This window comes from Phyllostomus hastatus, unplaced genomic scaffold, assembly GCF_019186645.2.
Source record: "Phyllostomus hastatus isolate PE091 unplaced genomic scaffold, TTU_PhHast_1.1 phas_contig_57, whole genome shotgun sequence".
Taxonomy (NCBI): Eukaryota; Metazoa; Chordata; class Mammalia; order Chiroptera; family Phyllostomidae; genus Phyllostomus; species Phyllostomus hastatus.
Window position 1 is genome coordinate 3,047,348 of NW_025333912.1, and position 18,395 is coordinate 3,065,742.

General features: G+C 45.6%; 1 protein-coding gene across 1 annotated transcript in view; it reads left to right on the top strand.

Annotated features, from left to right (window-relative positions):
• Positions 1-18,395, top strand: part of LOC123824456 (aldehyde oxidase 2) — a 73,462-nt gene that overhangs the window by 3,298 nt on the left and 51,769 nt on the right. Inside the window, exons 3-11 of the mRNA XM_045847600.1 lie at positions 1,626-1,722; positions 2,648-2,756; positions 4,154-4,280; positions 6,100-6,161; positions 7,225-7,314; positions 10,183-10,263; positions 12,053-12,197; positions 12,743-12,835; positions 17,521-17,672. Coding sequence (XP_045703556.1) covers positions 1,626-1,722; positions 2,648-2,756; positions 4,154-4,280; positions 6,100-6,161; positions 7,225-7,314; positions 10,183-10,263; positions 12,053-12,197; positions 12,743-12,835; positions 17,521-17,672 — 956 coding nt within the window. The remainder of the gene's footprint in view (positions 1-1,625; positions 1,723-2,647; positions 2,757-4,153; positions 4,281-6,099; positions 6,162-7,224; positions 7,315-10,182; positions 10,264-12,052; positions 12,198-12,742; positions 12,836-17,520; positions 17,673-18,395) is intronic.

Sequence of the window (18,395 nt, forward strand, 5' to 3'; positions counted from 1 at the left end):
TTTTAAATCAGTTGTCAATGTTTGAAAATTAGGAAATCTCATACATATTTTTTAATATTTTTTTAAGATTTTATTTATTTATTTTTAGAGAGGGAAGGGAGGGAGAAAGAGAGAGAGAAACATCAATGTGTGGTTGCTGGGGGCTGTGGCCTGCAACCCAGGCATCTGCCCTGACTGGGAATCGAACCTGCAATGCTTTGGTTCTCAGCCTGCCCTCAATCCACTGAGCTACACCAGCCAGGGCTCATACATAGTTTTAAGAAACAAGATTTCTAGCTTCTCATGAAAGATGGGAAGATAGTCATCCCTGTGTGGCTAGAGTCTTGCTCAGAGGTGAGTAGGGATGGTCCCAGGCCCCAGTGCCGTGTGCAGGGTGGGCTCTCCTGCTACAGCCAGCCCACTCCGCTGATTCACATAACCTCTCTGATAAGCATTTGAGGTTACGACCTAATTTAAACAAATAAGCCTTGTGACTTAAAAAAAATCCAAAGTCTTCTTAGCCAGTCTAGTTAATTATATCCAATCCCCTAAATGTTGTGGAAATGCGCCACAATGACGGAGAAGGCAGAATAAAGAGGTGGAGCAGAACCTGCTTCAAGCAGCAGCAGAGGGACCCTCGCGGTGGTCTGTGAAAGTAGGATGGGAGTTTTCTCCCGAGGCTCATTCACTTGCCTTCAAATGCAGTACGAATTACTGGGCAAAACTAGCAACACAATGAAATGCTAAAAACAAATTCTCTTCCAACTGCATAAGTAAAACGAAGAAAAATGACATAACCATTATCCTATGAGATACTAATGGAAAGCACGTGAAGATAAAGTAGGTACTGTTTGGTTGGCCAAAAAGTTCATTTGGTTTTTCCCATAAGATGGCTCTAGTAGCGCTTAGTTGTCTTCAACTTCATTTGAAACAATTTTGTTAGATTGTATTCTGATAGCTGTCATATCAGCATGCATTTTTAAAAACCTTACCACAATTGGTGAATTTGTGTGTAGCCATTTTAATATTCAAGATGGAAAAAATATCAAACACTCTCAGCATATTGTGCTTTACTATGTCAAGAAAGGTAAAAATGCAACTGAAATGCAAAAAAGATTTGTGCAGTGTATGGAGAAGGTGCTGTGACTGATCAAACCTGTCAGAAGTGGTTTGCAAAGTTTTGTGCTAGAGATTTCTCGGTGGACGGTGGATACTCCATGATCAGTGGACCAGTAGAAGGTGATAGCGATCAAATCAAGACATTAATTGAGAACAATCAACATTCTATCACACAGGAGATAGCCGACACACTCAAAACATCCAAATCAATAAAGTGATTGGTGAAAATGAAAAAAAATGTGCCTTTTATTTTATGGAAAAACTAAATGGACTTTTTGGCCAACCCGATACTCTTTCCTATTTGTGAGTGAGAAAACAGCAGGGAGAGGTTAATACAGTTAGTGTCACACAGCTAGCAGGTACAAAGTGGCCTTTACTGAGAGCTGGAGGCGATGACTTCTCAGACCCACACCCCCACGCACACCCACCCAAAGAAGACTTTCCTCACTAGCAACACTCCAGGGAGGCAGCTGTAATGGAGGCCACACGTCCACCTTGGCATCTTTTCCTTGACCACCTCCTTCCAGTGGGCCTCACGGGAACCAAGGACGCCTGCGGAAGAGGAGGCTGCGGGGCCTGTACTGTGATGGTGTCTAGGTGTGACCCTGTGTCCAAGGAGATAAGGTATCCTCCCCAGAAACCCAAAGGCCAGATGAGGACTTTGATACTTTGCCAAGCTTGTGTTCTCATCTCACAATTAAAAAAGATCCCTCTAAAAATTTGATAAAAGCTATGACCTCTCCACTCAGACAATGCATATATTAATTATGTGTTGCACACAGTTTCAGGGAGATCATGGACCTCCCGAGGCCCATAAATGCATTGCAAGTTCAGAAACCCCAATTTAGGACAAGCATCCATTTTACAGTTGAAAAAGCTGAGGCTCAACAGTACCTAGTGACTTGTTCAAGGTCATACAGCTAGTAAGTCACAGGACAAGGACTCAGAACCACGTGTTTTGGCTGACACTAATGCCCTTCATATTGCTGGGCTGGAACGACCCTGCAGAACAGGACCTGGCCCATACTTCCCTCTGTAAATTAAGGACCAGATTCCAGGACTTGGGCTGCTTTCAAATCCACTGGACCCCCACAAATCAAGAAATGGCCTCAGAACACAAGCCATCCAACACTGTTCAGTGACCTCATACAGGGAGTTTAAAATTAACAAGCAAAAAACTTCACCACTGTGGGTAAAAGACATGGGTGTGCCTTTGCCTGGTATGGGGTCAGTGTCCTAATGGATACATGTTGAGGTCCAGCCCTACTCCTGGCGACACAAGTCCATTCCCATTGAGTCCAGACCCAGGTAGTCTGTTCTGGACTTACAAAGTTTTTCTGAAGTTCAGAATGTCCCTAAGGATCCCCACTTCTTCCTGATAGCACAGAGTCAGCAGAGGGGACCCTTCCTCCCTGCCCCACCTCCAGTTCCCATCTCCCAGGCTGAATGATAGGCCTGGGGAGCTTCCTGCTGCCCTGCTTGCTTCCCAAGTTCCCCATAAGGCGGGACTGTGTTATTCCCCTTGATTTTCCTTACTTCTCATTCAAAGACACTTCTCCATCACTGCGTGCCTGGTGCCCATCTGCTCTCTGTATGGAGCTGCCGTCACCACTGTGGAAGGTGTGGGAAGCATGAAAACCAAGCTGCACCCTGTGCAGGTAAGAGCACATGTTGGTTCTTACCTCTTCACTTTATCTTTTTAACGGATGCTGAACTGACTGGGCTGCTTGGGGCTTCCAGGCTATGGTCAGGTCAGCAGAATCTTTGGCTGCATATTGATCAAGATAATATCTGTTAAGTGATTTCAAAGAAAGCTGGAAATCCATCCACATTTTCTTAATGATCATCTTTTTTCTTACTTTGTCTATCTGAATGATAAATAGGATTATCGAAACATTGATTAATACCTATTGGACTATGATATGGAATAAATAAACAAAATAAATGTCTCTGAAGCTAACAGGATAAAATTCAGGATTATTCCCTGTGGCCTGGAGGTCTTGGGAATAGAACCAGAAATGAGGGTGCCTGCACCAGAGCACAAGGACAGTCCTTTCTCCAAAACTTAACTTGAAACCTGGACACAGAGGCTGGTTTTAGGAGTGCTGTGACTTGCATTGGCAGAAAACAGTGATTCCTCTGTCATTGTCACAGGGATTTGGGGATTCATAGGTCCAGATCCACCAACACCACGGGTCCTTCCAGGCAGGAGGAGCCTGGGTTTGACCACATGAAAACTGATTCCAGGGAGGGCAGCCAACACTAAGGACCCAACAGAGTTCATAGAGTCTTGGAGAAGGTCAGAGAGTATGTTTACACCAAGGGTGATAAACCCAACTCCTAGGATAATCCTACGTTACATTGTGAAATCGAGCACAGGGCTTCCCAGATGTTCATGTGCCTAGGAATCCGCGGAGGTTCTTTAAAATGCAGGTTCTGAGACAGAAGGTTTGGAGCAGAGGCCTAAGGTCCCACATTCCTACAGTTCCCAGGTGGAACTGACCCCCCTGGCCCAAGGACTACATTCTAAATAGCAAACATCTAGAACACAGACCAAAATCTTGGAGCTTTGAAAGCAGAGCTCCTTTTGAGCCAACACAAAAGAATTTAAATAAGAAAGTAACTGTGAGGTCAGCAGTAGATCACCTCCAAGTTAATCAGAAAGAGATGGCCCTAAGGTCAGAACTAAGCTGGTCAAGAAGTAAACGTGTTGAAGAAAATGGTTTTTAAAACCTACCCATAATTTCCTTATAATTACTGATTTCTGGGGAATTCTTCTCACTCTGGGAAGGGAGGCTGGACACTGCTAATTCCCAATTAGAAGGATCTTGACATTTGAGCTTGAGAATTGATTATAATGATAGAAAATGGCTTCTGAGTCACTTCTTCCAGGAGCAGAGTAGGGAAGGGGACACTGGCCATCTTCGATCAAGGGGAGGAGGGCACAACTTAGGGAATGAGTTCCACCCTGACTGGGGAGAAGCGGATGTAGACCCTGGGGAGAGGAGGTGGCAGCAGGAAGGCAGGGCCTGTAACCATGTATGTGTGCTTCCAGGAGAGGATCGCCAAGAGCCACGGCACCCAGTGCGGGTTCTGCACCCCCGGGATGGTGATGTCCACGTACACGCTGCTCAGGAACCACCCGCAGCCCTCAGAGGAGCAGCTCATGGAAGCCTTGGGAGGTAGGTTTGATGCAGGGAATACTCACCACCCCCAAGGTCAAGTGGGAAGTGTGCCTCAGACTACTTCACCCCACCCACAGCGTCACCCCAGCCCCACTCAGGGACCACCTTGGTTGTTTCTAAAGTAGCTACAATTTACCCAGTAGAAAAGAACAGCATTTGCTGAAGTGACCTGCACAGAACTAACACAGTACATGTGAACCACACCCCCATCTTGACACCCCACTTCTCTATCCAGTGACTAATGTGGCTGCCTCCATTAGGGCTGTCGTAACCAAGAACCACAAACTGGGTGGGTCAAAACAACAGGATGTATTCTCTCACAGTTCTGGAGGCCAAGAGTCTGAAATCAAGTCTGAAGGGTCTGGAGGATCCTTCCTTGACTCTTCCTAGGTTCTAGTGGTTGAAAGTCACCCTGACTCAAGATTCATCACTCCACCCTCTCTCTCCACCTCCTCATGGCCACCTACCCTGTGTGCCAGTGTCCAGATTTCCTTCTTACAAGGACACCAGCCACTGGATCAGGACACACTCTACTCCAGTATGACCTCAATTTAACAGGGGTGCATCTGCAGAGACCCTAATCCCAAATAAGGTCATGTGTTCAACTTCCAGAGCTTAGGACCTCAACATATCTTTTGAGGGGATACAATTCAGCTCATCACAGCCCTTCACACATCAACAGGATCCTTTAAAATCTGGAATGGGTTTAAGTTACTAAGGAAGAGTTCATAAGCATATCCCTTTTGCAGGGTTAATAAACATCATTTTCAAGGGTCAATAATCTTTAAACTAGTCCTGTGTTAGACACACAAATTCTTAGACTGAGGCCTAAGTTCAGGCACACTCTCCTAATGTGCCAGCTGCTAGCGGGCTTCTTTTACTCTCTCTGCTGCATTGCAGGAAATCAGATCAAGTCACCTAAAATCTCCACCTTCCTTGGGTCCTTCAATAGCTCCTCCCCCCTCACATGTGGCCAAGCCCACCCTCCTTCACCAGGCATTCAGAGAAGTCCAGCTGGACTCACTAATTCACGCTTCCTCCTCTGCACCAGGACTCTCTGCTGGCCAGTCTCCTCGCAATCCCTAGTTTCTCTGCATATTTTCACTTCTGCACCTTTGCTCAAGCTGCTTTGTGAATCCTGAATGTCCCTCCCCTGCTCCCCACCAACTCACTGCTTTCTCATCCTGCAAGCCTGGGCATCTTTGTGAAGGCTTCCCAAATGAATTCTATTCCACATTGACCCTTCTCCACCCCCACCTGCATGCTTTCATCCTTGGAAATTTGAGGTTCTCAGACTTTACCATGCAATGGAATCACTCACAGACCTCTTAAATGCAGATCCCTGGGCCTGCCCCTGGATGTTCTGATCCAGGAGCATTTTTAACAATCACCCCCAGGAAATTCTGATGTAGTGACCAAAAAGCCACTGGGGAGCCCTACGAACAAACTGTCCAAGGCATGATTCTTTGCTCACGTAGTGCCTTAGAAATGACCTGTATTTTTTGTGTTTGAGGATCCCTGTATCTTTCATAGTGGCTGAGATATAGTTGTTGTCAATAGACACATGTTGAATGAACGAATAAATTAACAGATGCATGCCAGTGAAATCACCAAATGGACTATTGTCTTCTTTAGGACAGAGAATAGAACTGGAATTGAGGTAGTGAAAAAGATAATATTCAGAGAAGAGAAAAAAAAGTATTGAATGGTCTGGCAGACACTTAAATACTCTAAAAAATACCTCAGCCTATTTTAACTTTCAAAAGAAACCAGTAAAAATAAAGCCTACTGAAAGTCATGCTCCTTATTTTATTAGGTAATCTGTGCCGCTGCACAGGGTACCGGCCAATCCTCGACGGTGGGAAGACCTTCTGCACGGTGAGTAGGTGACTGTGGGAACACCTCACAGAGCAGGAGTGGCAGCCCGAGACATTTGTGCAGAAACAGAGAACTGGAGGATCTGGAAGTACTTTGCTAGATACTTAGAAAAAATTATTTAAGGAAGAGAATACAAGAAGTGAGTTAGGAGTAAATGGGAAATAAAGGAGCCAGCAGATGGAAACCTGCTTTAAACCTGATTCATGGATTGTTCACTTATTCCTAGTGAGTGCCATGCAGACCCCAAATGTGTGGTTGCCTAAATGGTTTTCTTTTTTTCATCTTTTTAAAATTTTTTCCTTCCTTTTTCTATTATAAGTTCCTTATATAGATAATAACATTCATTGTTCTCAAGTCTTACATATGCTAAAGAATAGACAAATAGTTACTGCCCTGAAAAGCATCTTAGTGATTAACTTTACCTCCAGGATTTTATCGAAGAAAAATTCAGAGATGTACATAAAGTTGTATGAGTAATAAACAGAAATGTATATTACAATGTGATTTATAGTTAGAAAACATAGGGTAAAACCTAAGTATACATCAATAGCAACTTTACATATATATATCCAGAAGATGGATTATTATGCACTAAGCAAAATTATATTTTAAAGATGTTTTAATAATATGGAAAAAAGATTCCCAATATAAATGAACAAATAAGTAAATAAATAAACAATAGGCAAATGAACAAAAAGGCAAAATAAAAAGTGCATTGTATTATAAAGATAGTACAAATATTTATTATGTACAAATATTGCCAGTGGAATAGGGTAATGATAGTTTATTTCTTTTGTGCTTCTCTACAATATATTCTATATTATTGCTTTATACTATAATTAAATATTTTCTATATGCTATATGCTATAAGTTTTATATAAATTATATGTATTACTTTACTTTAAAACGAAGAAGAAAGATCTTGTGATGTTCCCTATTCCAAGGAAACCACCAAAAGTGATGAAAAATGTCATCTCATTGAAATTGCCAAACCTCTCAAGGCACACACCCATTCACATATTAAAAAAAAAGTTTTTCATCTCAAGGCATTTCGCCTTCCTAGGAATCAAATGGCTGTCAACAGAAAGGAACGGGAAAATGCTGCTTGGATCAGGGAGAAGAAGATTCTTCCTCGCGTGGCAGGAATGGTGACGTGAGTCCCGTTATTTGTGTTGTCCTCTCCCTGAGAGTACTGCTTGGTGCTGCTGGCCCAGTGCTGACACCGCGCATGTCATCCTCCACTTTACTTGAACGAATGTCCAAAGTGCCTGCGCGAGGAAAGCCCTTCTCACTCGGGAGGTGGCTCAGGTGGTGACTCAAAGCTGAGGCTCTGACTCTCCTCCGGGCTCTCTGGGAGCCTGAAACAACAGAACAAAATCCGGCTCAGACGAGAGAAAAAAAGACCTACCCCAGCACCGATGAGCCCCGCCCCCGGGTGGGGAAGGGCTTCGGTGCCTGGCCTACGCCTGCAGAGCGGTCCTCTGTCACCGTGTCCCCCTGTCTGCACTCAAAGGGCCCTGCAGCCTCAGAAAGGCCGAGGAGCCCGTCCAAAGTCACGTGGTGCGTTCATGCCCTGCACGAACTTAGCCTGAAACATCCCAGTCCCCGGCTTTGCCCTCTCACAGATACCGGTTTTCAAAATAAGACCCACTGCCAGGTTCTTAAATAACTTATTTGGAGGAGCTGGAATTCAGGGTAAATAGAGTTGGCTCCCTGCAGGTGAGGAAATCCAAAGGAACCGAGCTGGCTTTAGAGGAAACGGAGCCATCATGTCCCTCCTGAATCGCTTCCTGTTGCTCAGCCCTTCCTCAGTTCCCTTCGTGGCCTCCCACTGCCCTATATTTTGGGTCTGAAGAAGGTGTGCGATGAACAGAAGGGCGTTACAAGGACATTGGCCACACCCCCCGACCAGTTCACAGAGAAGTAATGGCTTGGGGGGTCAGTGCAATCAAAAGTCTGACTCTCGTTGACGTTGTGGCCTTGGGAACTCAATCTGGGCGATGATCCAGCTCTAGAAAGCACCTGACTCACTTTGACTAGACTCAAAAGAACGCATGAGGGAGGACCCCAAAAAGCCATGGAATTTTTTTATTAAAAAATTGTGTATTTATTCTTACATGTTTAAAGTTCAGTCACTTTCTCCATTGGATGCAGTACACCTATTTAGATTTCTTTTCCTCATTCTGTTTTGAACTCATCTATTTTGATACCTTTCAGTGTTTCTGCCGTTTTTTTTTTTGTTTGTTTCACCTATTTACAGCAGCAAAATGTTTCCCTCTGAGGAGTCTTTTCATTTGAGGAAACAAAAAAGTCACTAAGGGTGAGATAGAGGGAACAGGGAGGGTAGGACATGTGGGTCATGCCATTCTCGGTCAAAAGCTGCTGAACACTCAGCGTGGTGCAAGCAGGTGAGCTTGTAATCACCCTTCATGAAACGGGCAAACTCATTGAAAGAGTCTTCAAAACAAAATTTACTGGTGCCAAACGCAGCCTCTCACAACAAGGCTAGCTGGCACACGGATACAGATGGGTTCCTAGAACACTCGCCTAGTGGGGGCAGCCTGTACCCCAAGGGGCTTACCCTCCAGAAGATAATTCCAGTTTTTTTGGAAGCATTCATATGTGCCCTGATATTTCTTCATAAAGAGAAACACGAACATAAAGCAGATCTTATGGCCACCGAGCCACTTGTCCTTCCCCTACAGAAAAACAACACACGGAAAGCCACAGTCTGAGAAGGCGAGCATGGATGCAGAGCAGGTGAATTATCTTAAGGGAAGCCTTCTAGAAGACCCCTCTCTCCACCCGGGTAGTCCTGACGTCTGCCCCTAGACGCCCCCTTCTCTTTAAGCTACGAAAATGTCCCCCACTGAGCAACTGTCGCATCTTGGCCCAGCACCTGTCAAGGGGAACTTTTAATTCCTCATTAGGTTTGTTTGACACTTTAATTTCCAGACACAATCTCATTTCTAGGTTTTAGAGATACGCCACATTGCCACTCCCAGTGCTGCCTACACTTCCATCCCCAGCTAACACAAAAACTGATCACTCAGGTACCGGCAGTCAGGCCTCCATCTGGGGCTTTGCTAAGAACCTTTACCAAGGCACAACTGCAAGTTTTCTTTCTAGATCCTGAGAAAGCCTCAGAGGGAGAGCAAAAGATCAGGGGCGTTGGATAAATGTCAGGCCACTTTACCTGTCGTAATTACCCTTCAAAATAGACATTGTTTCCACTTATCCTTTTAGAGAAAAGGTTAAACACCTTTCCATAGGAAGGGTCGGAGTCGTGCAGAGCTAAGAGTGGACACAGATCTGTCTGCCCCCAGCTTCTCCCCACGCTCCACCCCCTGACAGAGACCTCCGCCCGCTCCCAGAGCGCCCTCCCGACTTCCCCGGCCTCTTCGGGGGTGTTTCCTGGGAATAAACATTGGATTCAGACAAGATTACCATTCAGGCAACTTCTCACTGTGCTTTAGTTTTCTAATCGTCCAAACGGAGATGCTAAGGTGCTCTCTTTGCATAGTTGTTGGGAGAATTAAACAAATTACTAGTATGTGTAAAGCACCTGGAAAATAAGCACTCCATAAATATTAACTCTTGCTATTAAAGTTCGGGGGGGGGTTAACACATGGGCACATTACTTTTAGAGTCATTTTTACCGAAGCTACAGGTCTTTTCAGAGCTTTTAGCATTTGGAAGCCTGGCTTGACAGATGAGAGGACAGTGGTGTGAATTCCAAGCTCACATGACCTCTGATAGTTTTCATGGACTCTGCTAATGTTCTCTCAGGGACTGTTTGAAGTATCTCATAGAATACCTTTTTCTTCCTTCAGTATTATATTAATGGCAAATCAATACTTCTCTTACAATAAAATGCTTCCTTAAAACAGTTTGGTTGGAACTATTCCCCTGGACAAGGAGAGTTATTACTATGTCCATTTTGTCTAATTAATGTAAATCATTGTGATGTTGCTTCCAGTTGAGCTGTGCTGATGCGCCATCTTCTCTGCCCTTTATACAGATTTCCACAGAGTTATTTACAAAAGACAGGTTCCAGCCCTTGGACCCTACCCAGGAGCTCATATTTCCCCCAGCACTCTTGGTAAGATGAATTGGGTGTTTTACGTGCTTGTTAAAATGTCACTGGTTGTATACTCAGTTTCTAAACCCCCCTTTCCTTCCTGTGTTGTGGAAATGTTTGACCAGATTCACGTGCTTGTCCCTGCTCTGCTCACCAAGGCCTGGCCGGTGATGGACACGTTCGCCAGAGCCTCAGTGAGGCTGCTTGTTGAACGACATCATCCTTACCCTCATCATTGTCATCTAGCATGCGTCCCCATTGACTGTCCAAGCCATACAGCTTTGCTCAACTCCTGACTCGATCTTTCTGGCCACTCCAGTACAGTAACCCTAAGGGGCCCTTCCATCCTCATGCCCCACCCCCACCCCCATTCCTCACCCTTCTCTCTAACAGCATCTGTGTCTTTCCTCTCATCATCCAGTGGTCCCATTCTATAAAAGGACTAAGTATGAATGGGGTTCTGATGTGTTTATTCAGGCATTCGACAAATATTTACTCATTCAGCCACGTGCCAGGCACTGTTCTAGATACTGAACATACAGCAGGGACCAAAACTACACGAGGACCTTGAGGAGATTGTGATCTGGGGGGAGAGACACAAAATAAGCAAGATAAGAGATACAGAGTATGAACAAGTGAGAAAAAATAAAACAGAAAAGAGGGATAGGATGCAAGGGGCTGCAGTTTTAAATATCCAGTGAGGGAAGACTTCTCTGAGGGGGTGGCATTTGAAGGAAGTCGTAAAGGAAGAGAGGGAGTCAGACTCAAAGATATGTGGAGAAGAGCAAGCCAGGCAGCGTGACACAGCAAGTGTAAGTGTGGGGAGGGTGGGAGAATGCACCTCTGATCGAGGACAGAGCAGGGCCAGCCTGGCTGGGGTGGGGCAGAGGCAGGGGCGGAGGGGAGGGAAGGCAGACCTTCCCGAACTTCCTTACAGCTTTTACTCTGTGTGAGAGGAGAAGCTACTGGGGAGGCTGAGCGGAGACCGGGTTTGCTCCTTTCAACACTGTAATAGGATGTGAGGTCGTGCAGGCTATTGGGATGGGCATAGTTTGCAGAGGGGCAAAGGAAGAAGCAGGGAGCCCAGTCAGGGCACTGATGCCCTCCTAGGAGATGGTGGTGCTGGACACGCTGCCACTGTGCAGGTGATGAGGAGCAAGTGGGTTTCAGAAGAAGAGCCAACAAGGTTTGCTGTTGGATGTGATGTGGGCTGTGGGAAAGACAGAGGAGTCAAGGCTGACTCAGGGCTTTGGGCAGCTGGAAACCAGCCATTTACAGAGAAGGGGAAGACTTCCCAAAGAGCAGAATGTTATTCCTTTTGGGGATTCTTTTGGGAGGCTTGGAAGAGGATGAAATAAGAGGATCTTGGTTTTAAACATATTGAATCTGAGATGCCTATTACACATCTAAGAGTAGGCATTGAGAATTCATTCAGATAAATGAGTTTGGATTTTAGATGAAAAATTCAGGCTGAATGCATTAATTTAAGAGCATTATTATAATCATAATTTTTAAGGCCACAATACTGAATTATGTTAAATTAATCTATACTGAAATGTCAGTGACAGGTGCCAGTTCACATTGTCACTTGTCTCCAAAGAGCTACCCATAAACAAGTCTTAAGCTAAAGGAGTAAATATCAAGTTATGGAAATTCAGACATGAGCCAATGGGTGTAGTGGGCATCTATTTGGTCAAGTGCAGCCCAGGACTCCTGAAATCTCTCTAAAGGAAATACCTGCACCTGGGACCTTGCCTAATTCAGGAAGACAGGTGTGCCCTGCGCCCACATATTTGTCATTTGCACGTAGAGAATGGCAGAGAACCCAGAGAAAAGAACCCTGACCTTTCGTGGAGAGAGGGTGACCTGGATCTCCCCTGGGACCCTCAAGGATCTCCTGGAGCTGAAAACAAAATACCCTGAAGCCCCCCTCGTCCTCGGCAACACCTCCCTGGGTGAGTGATTACCACAGTTCTCACGCTCCGTTAATGCCAAGATGCACTTACTCTCCCCTGTCCGGCTCCCAGCCTACAGGCGCTGCTCTTTAAGGATAACACCCCATCCTTTATAATGAAAGTAATATATTATAAAATACACTGTTATGTCACATGTTAATAATATAATGATTACATATTATAGAATTACATTAAAAGTATAATGCAAACATTAATATATTCTATTACATTACATTGTATTATTTTTTTAAGATTTTATTTATTTGTTTTGAGAGAGAGGGGAAGGGAGGAAGAAAGAGAGGGAGCGAAACATCACTGTGTGGTTGCCTCTCACTCACCCCCTACTGCGGACCTGGCCCACAGCCGAGACATGTGCCCTGACTGGGAATTGAACTGGCAACCCTGTGATTCTCCAGCCAGTGTTCAATTCACCAAGCCATGCCAGCTGGGCAGTATCTAAACATTTTTATGAAAAATTTCTCATGCCAAAAAAAAAGGGATTTTCTCTTTCTTAACTCTGTCTAAAATATATATTTACTTTTCAGGACCTGCAATGAGATCTCAAGGACATTTTCACCCAGTTCTCCTCTCTCCTGCTAGGATTTCTGAGCTGAGTATTGTGTCTACAACAAGTGAGGGTGAGTTCCTGGTGTTGTTATAAAATATCAACGAACCAATCCCTGCACTAAACTTCCACTTGAAAATAGTTTGGAAATGCCTCATTCACTTGTCTTGCCTGGCCTTTCTCTAACTCTTCTTCATTTTTCTGATGTGATGTACATCCCACCAGGAGACTTTACTATCAGAACCTTTGCACAGACGATGAGGTATTCAGAGGAGATCATCCAAGACCTTGTAGCCACAGGCAGGATTCTTGCCTGTTGAATGCCATCGTGACCTAGAGACAACAAATTTGCTGTGTCACTTTGATGGGAAGACGGCAAGGGAAAACAGGTGCTATCCATCTGTTGGCCGAATGGTCAATTCCAGGGATCAAAGATATGTGCAGGGGGAAAGTAGGAGAAATACTGTCTGGCACTCAGACATGGGGACAATGGCAAGAGGTCAAGTGGGGCAAAGGCCTGCCTGGGGTACAACATTGCAAGAGCCTACCACATGCAGGTATCATCAGGCAAGGAGGCATTCATCAAGTGGGAAGGAAACATGCAAGACTTCGCCTTCAAGATGCATGGATTTCCTTTGACAGAAGGAACTTTATTTTACTCCTTTCCACATCCCCCAGAGGTTCTAGCAAGTAAACACATGCATGTGAGTATTGTTCACGTACATAAGAGCCCAGTCAATGATTTAATGGGAAAGCAAGTGAATGGATTGACCAGGAACTTGAATTTGGGATGCAGAGAAATAGTAACTTCCTGAATTTAGGCAACAGGAGGTTGACTGAACTGAAAGCAGGCCACCGTGTGTTTGCGGGGGTCAGTGGTGGGCAGTGGAGGGGACCCGCCTTGGCTCTATCACTTGCCATCCAGGAGCCCTAGTTTCCTAGCCTCTAACCATCATCAGCCAAACTTAGGCTGTGCTGCAGACCAGCAAGCCTGTCCTTCCCTAGCCTTACCCTACCCACTCGCAAGGAGAGGGACGCTGCCTGGTTCGGCTCAGCACCCTGGCTTTCCAGCTTCAGCCTTGGGCCAATTCGGGCAGCACACCTGCACACCACTCAGAAAATGAGGGGAATGAGCTTAGATTTGCCTGAAATCTTGGTGTTGACAGAAAGGAGACGAAGGGAACCAAAGTTTGCCACCCTGAAGTTATTTGGGGGGATATTGATTTTAAGCTGTTTATTAAGAAACCAGACTCAGAGGCAAGCTGTGACCCTCCCTCCATTTCTACCCAAAAGATTCAGGCAGAGAAACCTGCTTCAGGAAGGAGATCTTAGGATGCAGCCTTTGCCTCATTTGAATTAAGTATGGCAGACAGAGGGCTTCAGACAGGGGACTTGTTAGCTACATAACCCCTGGGTCCCCTTTTTTTTCTGAGTCACCTAGCAAGAATTTCCCTGCCATGTGTGTTCCGCTCTTCCTCAACCACCTATAAATTGTCCATTCTCGCTTCTGAAATCAAAAACCCTCTTCCCTCTCTTTTCTCCTCTGTCCACAGTGTCTTCTCCACCCAGTGTTACCTCGCTGTCTTTGGAATTTTCATGTCTGTGTGAGTTCCCCATGCGCATGTATTAGAACTTGGTTTTCTCCTGTTAATCTGTCTCTGTGAATGTAATTAGCCCAGCCTAGAAGAATTTAGAAGATGGAAGGAAAAGCAGTAAATTTGTTAGCCGCTCCACACCCCCAGAGAGAAGAGGAAGGGCAAATAGTAAAGTGGATGGGTTGGAAGCTGAGACAACCAGTGCCAGCGGAAGGTTCCGAAGGTGTGGATGGAAAGCCTTCCCTCTACTCCTTGCCCCAGGCCACACTTAGTTCACCAGTGTCAAACTCCTCTGTAGCATCACAAACTCTCACCTCAAACAAATCTGAAATAAAATAAATAAAATAAGCTGCTCTATTGAAAAAGGTGACAGACTTTTCAGCATTTCCCCCCCCCCACCCCGCCCCTGTCACTGAGCCCCCTACACCTGCCCCCGAGAGCCTTCTTCAGGGCACAATTCACAATCCTCCTCTTAACTCGGGTCCCTCATTTTATGGATGAGGAAGCCCAGAGGCAAAAGGAGAGTGTCCTTGCCCAAGGTCTCTAAACTGGCTGCGGGCCGGGTCACCAAGCCACACCTCCCCCACTTCCCACTCGGAGATCTTTTGTTACTGCCATTCTCTGTCCCAAAGCCCACCCCAAACAGACGGCTCAGTTTGCTTTCTGCAAGCAGAGCAGGGCCAGATTCTGAAATCTGAGGGAAAGACTTTGCTTCAGAACTTCTCAAAATTGAAGTGTGAGTGCCCTCTAGTGGTCTCCAGGGATGTTTCCCAGGATTCTCAAACTTCCTGAGGCCTGGAGGAGTGAAAAGGAAACTGGAGGGCAGGTGTCCTCTGGAGCCAGAGGTGCCCCCCACCCCATCAGCACCCCCACCCCGAAAATAAATTTCTTCAGCAGCATATGTTTGTTTAAATTTTGCATTCTAATCTATGTCACCTGCATGTTCAGCTCACTATACATTTCTCCCTCAAAATATAGTTTAGTACAATATGTTTAATACAGTAAGTGCTCCAGAAAATCACTGCATCTTTATCCCATAGACCCATGAACTCTGAGAAGCATGGAGCTGAAACAAAACCCACATTCTGAGAATCACACCAAGTTAAAGCTCTTTTTGACTCCACTGAAACTCAAACCACGTTTTGACCAAAGATGGAATACAATACGAATGGAATTCCAGTCAAGAGAACTTTCTCAGTATGCGGTGTCGCACCTAGCCCAAAGTGAGGGGGCAGTGTGAGCGATGGAGATGGCCAAACAGAAGCCACAGCGGATTGTCTGGGCTTCACCTGAGTTTGAAATCTGTGCTTGTGGGGACGCAGGCAGCAGAGCAGGCAGCGGGCAGCTCACTCTCCCATAGGGCTGAACTGCCCTTTTCTACACAGGCCAAATAGGAGATGGTCCCGCTGGCCTGTGTGATGCTTCCAGCCTAGAAAGATGATAACAGTCTTTTTGTTTCTGGTTTCTTCCCTACGAAGAAGACTCTGGGAAGGAAGACTTGTATGAAGCAATCTTGGTCTGCCCAGCGTTCCTGTGGGGGAAGATAAGGCCAGGATTTTTGCAGAAGTTGAAGACCAAGCTCCAAAAATAGGAAGCAACAGACCATAGCTGAGCAGTCTGGAAGGGGATCCCAGGTTACAGAGTATTTTTTATGAGACACTGAAACAGCGAAGGGGGAGGACCCTAGGTGGAGACACTCCAGGGAGGAGGAGCGGTTCGGTTGCTTTTCCGCAAGATTTGCTCAGCAAAAGCAGCTAGTGGTTTCCCTAATCAGTTAGGTTAGCTCAGACGATTAAAGCCGCGGGCGTTGTGCACGTTTGTTGGCAGAGGCGAGGGAAGTATTGTGTCAGACCATTTTTAATGTTGATTCAAAACAAAGCTATGTGAGGGGAGTGACATATTTTCAAAGATGAATCCATGAGAAAAAAATCAAAGTCCAGCCTGCAATCCGCCATCAGAATCCTGCCCTGGAAGTGATGAAATCAGTCTCTGCCTGTTAGTGATTCACCCTGTAGACCCCAAAGAAGAGAAGGATTAATGTGTTTTTAATGACCAAGTAGACTTTATATCAGGAATGGAAGATATTACATTAGAAAATCATTCAGTTTAGTTTATCACATTATCATAGTAAAAGAGAAAAATCTTGTGATCACCTAAGTAGGTAGAAAAAAAACTTAATAAAAATTCAACACCTACGTATAATATATTAGTAAGTTCAGGGCCAACTAGGAGTATAAGGAAACATTCTGAACCAGATAGTGGGTGAAGGATAATTTTAAATGACTAAGTCATCTCCTGATGATTGGGGTGACCTCTTCACTTCCAAAGATTGATCTAAACACTTTATATCCACGCCATAGAGACACCCCAAAGCCAGGGCTAATATCCTGATGATAATCACAAGTATGGCTGCAGTGGCTATTAAAATTTTGAATTACTTCCTTGCCAGGTAGCAAGTAGCACCACTCCAATCTTCCTGGAAGCCCTCCCATTGTTGCTGTTTCCCCGTCCCTCCAAGGGGACCCCCCAATATCCCCACACCCAACAACACTCAACATAATCCCTGTGGCAGCTCCTAGCACAGGCTGTGCTCATTCCAATTGGCCAGAGCCCCTCATGCAACTAATTGTTGAAGATTTTGAGCATCAAGAGTAGCTAGTTATAGGGTGCATATCAGCAGTCACAGCATTATTGATTTTAGACAATGGCCTAGGCAATTGAAAAGCCTTTGTCATTATTTTAACGACATCAGGTTTATTCCCTTGAATTAGAAAACGTCATTGCACAGCCTTGGTGTGGTCAGTCAGGAGAAGGTCACAGAAAGTCCCAGTAGTGTCTGCTACCTGCTGGTTGTTACTGTCATTCCTTCTGTGTAGCTTCTACTCCCTGGCGTTTGTTCAAACAAGAATGTAGACCAGCCCAGACGTCCTAACCCTGGCTGCATAGGAGAACCACCCGGGGAGCCTTTGAAAAAGCCCCAGGCCCAGAGATTCTGCTTCAGTTGACCTAGGAAGCAGGAGACCGGGCTGTTTTCGAGTTCCTGGCGATTCCCTGAGCAGCCAGGGTGGAGAGCCCCCATGCTACGCGAACACCAAGGCCCTGGCGTCATGATTACATGTCAGCTCCTCCTTCACGTCATCTGTAAAAACAATGTGTTTTTCAGGGCTGACAATTGGTGCAGGCTGCAGTCTGGCCCAGGTGAAGGACATCTTGGCTGAGAGGGTCTCTGAGCTCCCAGAGGAGAAAACTGAGACATACCAAGCCCTCCTGAAGCACCTGCAGAGCCTGGCAGGCCAGCAGATCCGGAATCTGGCGGTACGTCCACCCGCCGGTCCATCAGGCGCACGCGCCTGTTTCTCAGTCTCACCGAAATGCTGAAGTGGGCACCGGCAGAATCTGTGTGCAAAAGGGCCTCAGCAGATTGAAGTGACGGGCATGATAAATATTTAATATTTAACAAACATTATTGAATAACATACTTAAATATTTAATGTTTAACAAACATTATTGAGTAACATACTTAAAGGAGGACTCTGAGTGAAGTTTAATTGAATAGCCAGGTAGCACTGTAGGGGGAAAGGACTTCACGGTTGTGCCAATTTTGTAATAAGACTGTCAAAGAACCTAATTTAGTCTGAGGCTGCAGCAGCAGAAGTAAAGCACCTACAACAAGGAGGGTAGCCTGGTCTGGGCCAGGCTGCGTAGACCACAGCTACAGCATAATGCTCAGATCTAGGAAACAGGTTAAGGCCTGGTTATCTTTGATGTCAGGAGAGAACAGAAGAGACATGGTTTAGGTTTTCAAAATATAGTCTCCCTCTCCTCCATACCCCCAATGGTGTATTAGAAATCCTAGGGATGTAGGGGTTGGGGAAGGACACGTTTCCTTTGAAAAACCCTTCAAGTGCTTTCCAAGCGTTCTCTCCCCCATCAAGAGCTCCAACTGACACCCCGGAGCCTGGCAAGGAGATGGTTGCAGGAGAGCGAGGGGCTGGGAGCCGTGTCAGGAAGAGGAATGGCGGGGGTGGGGACAGTCAG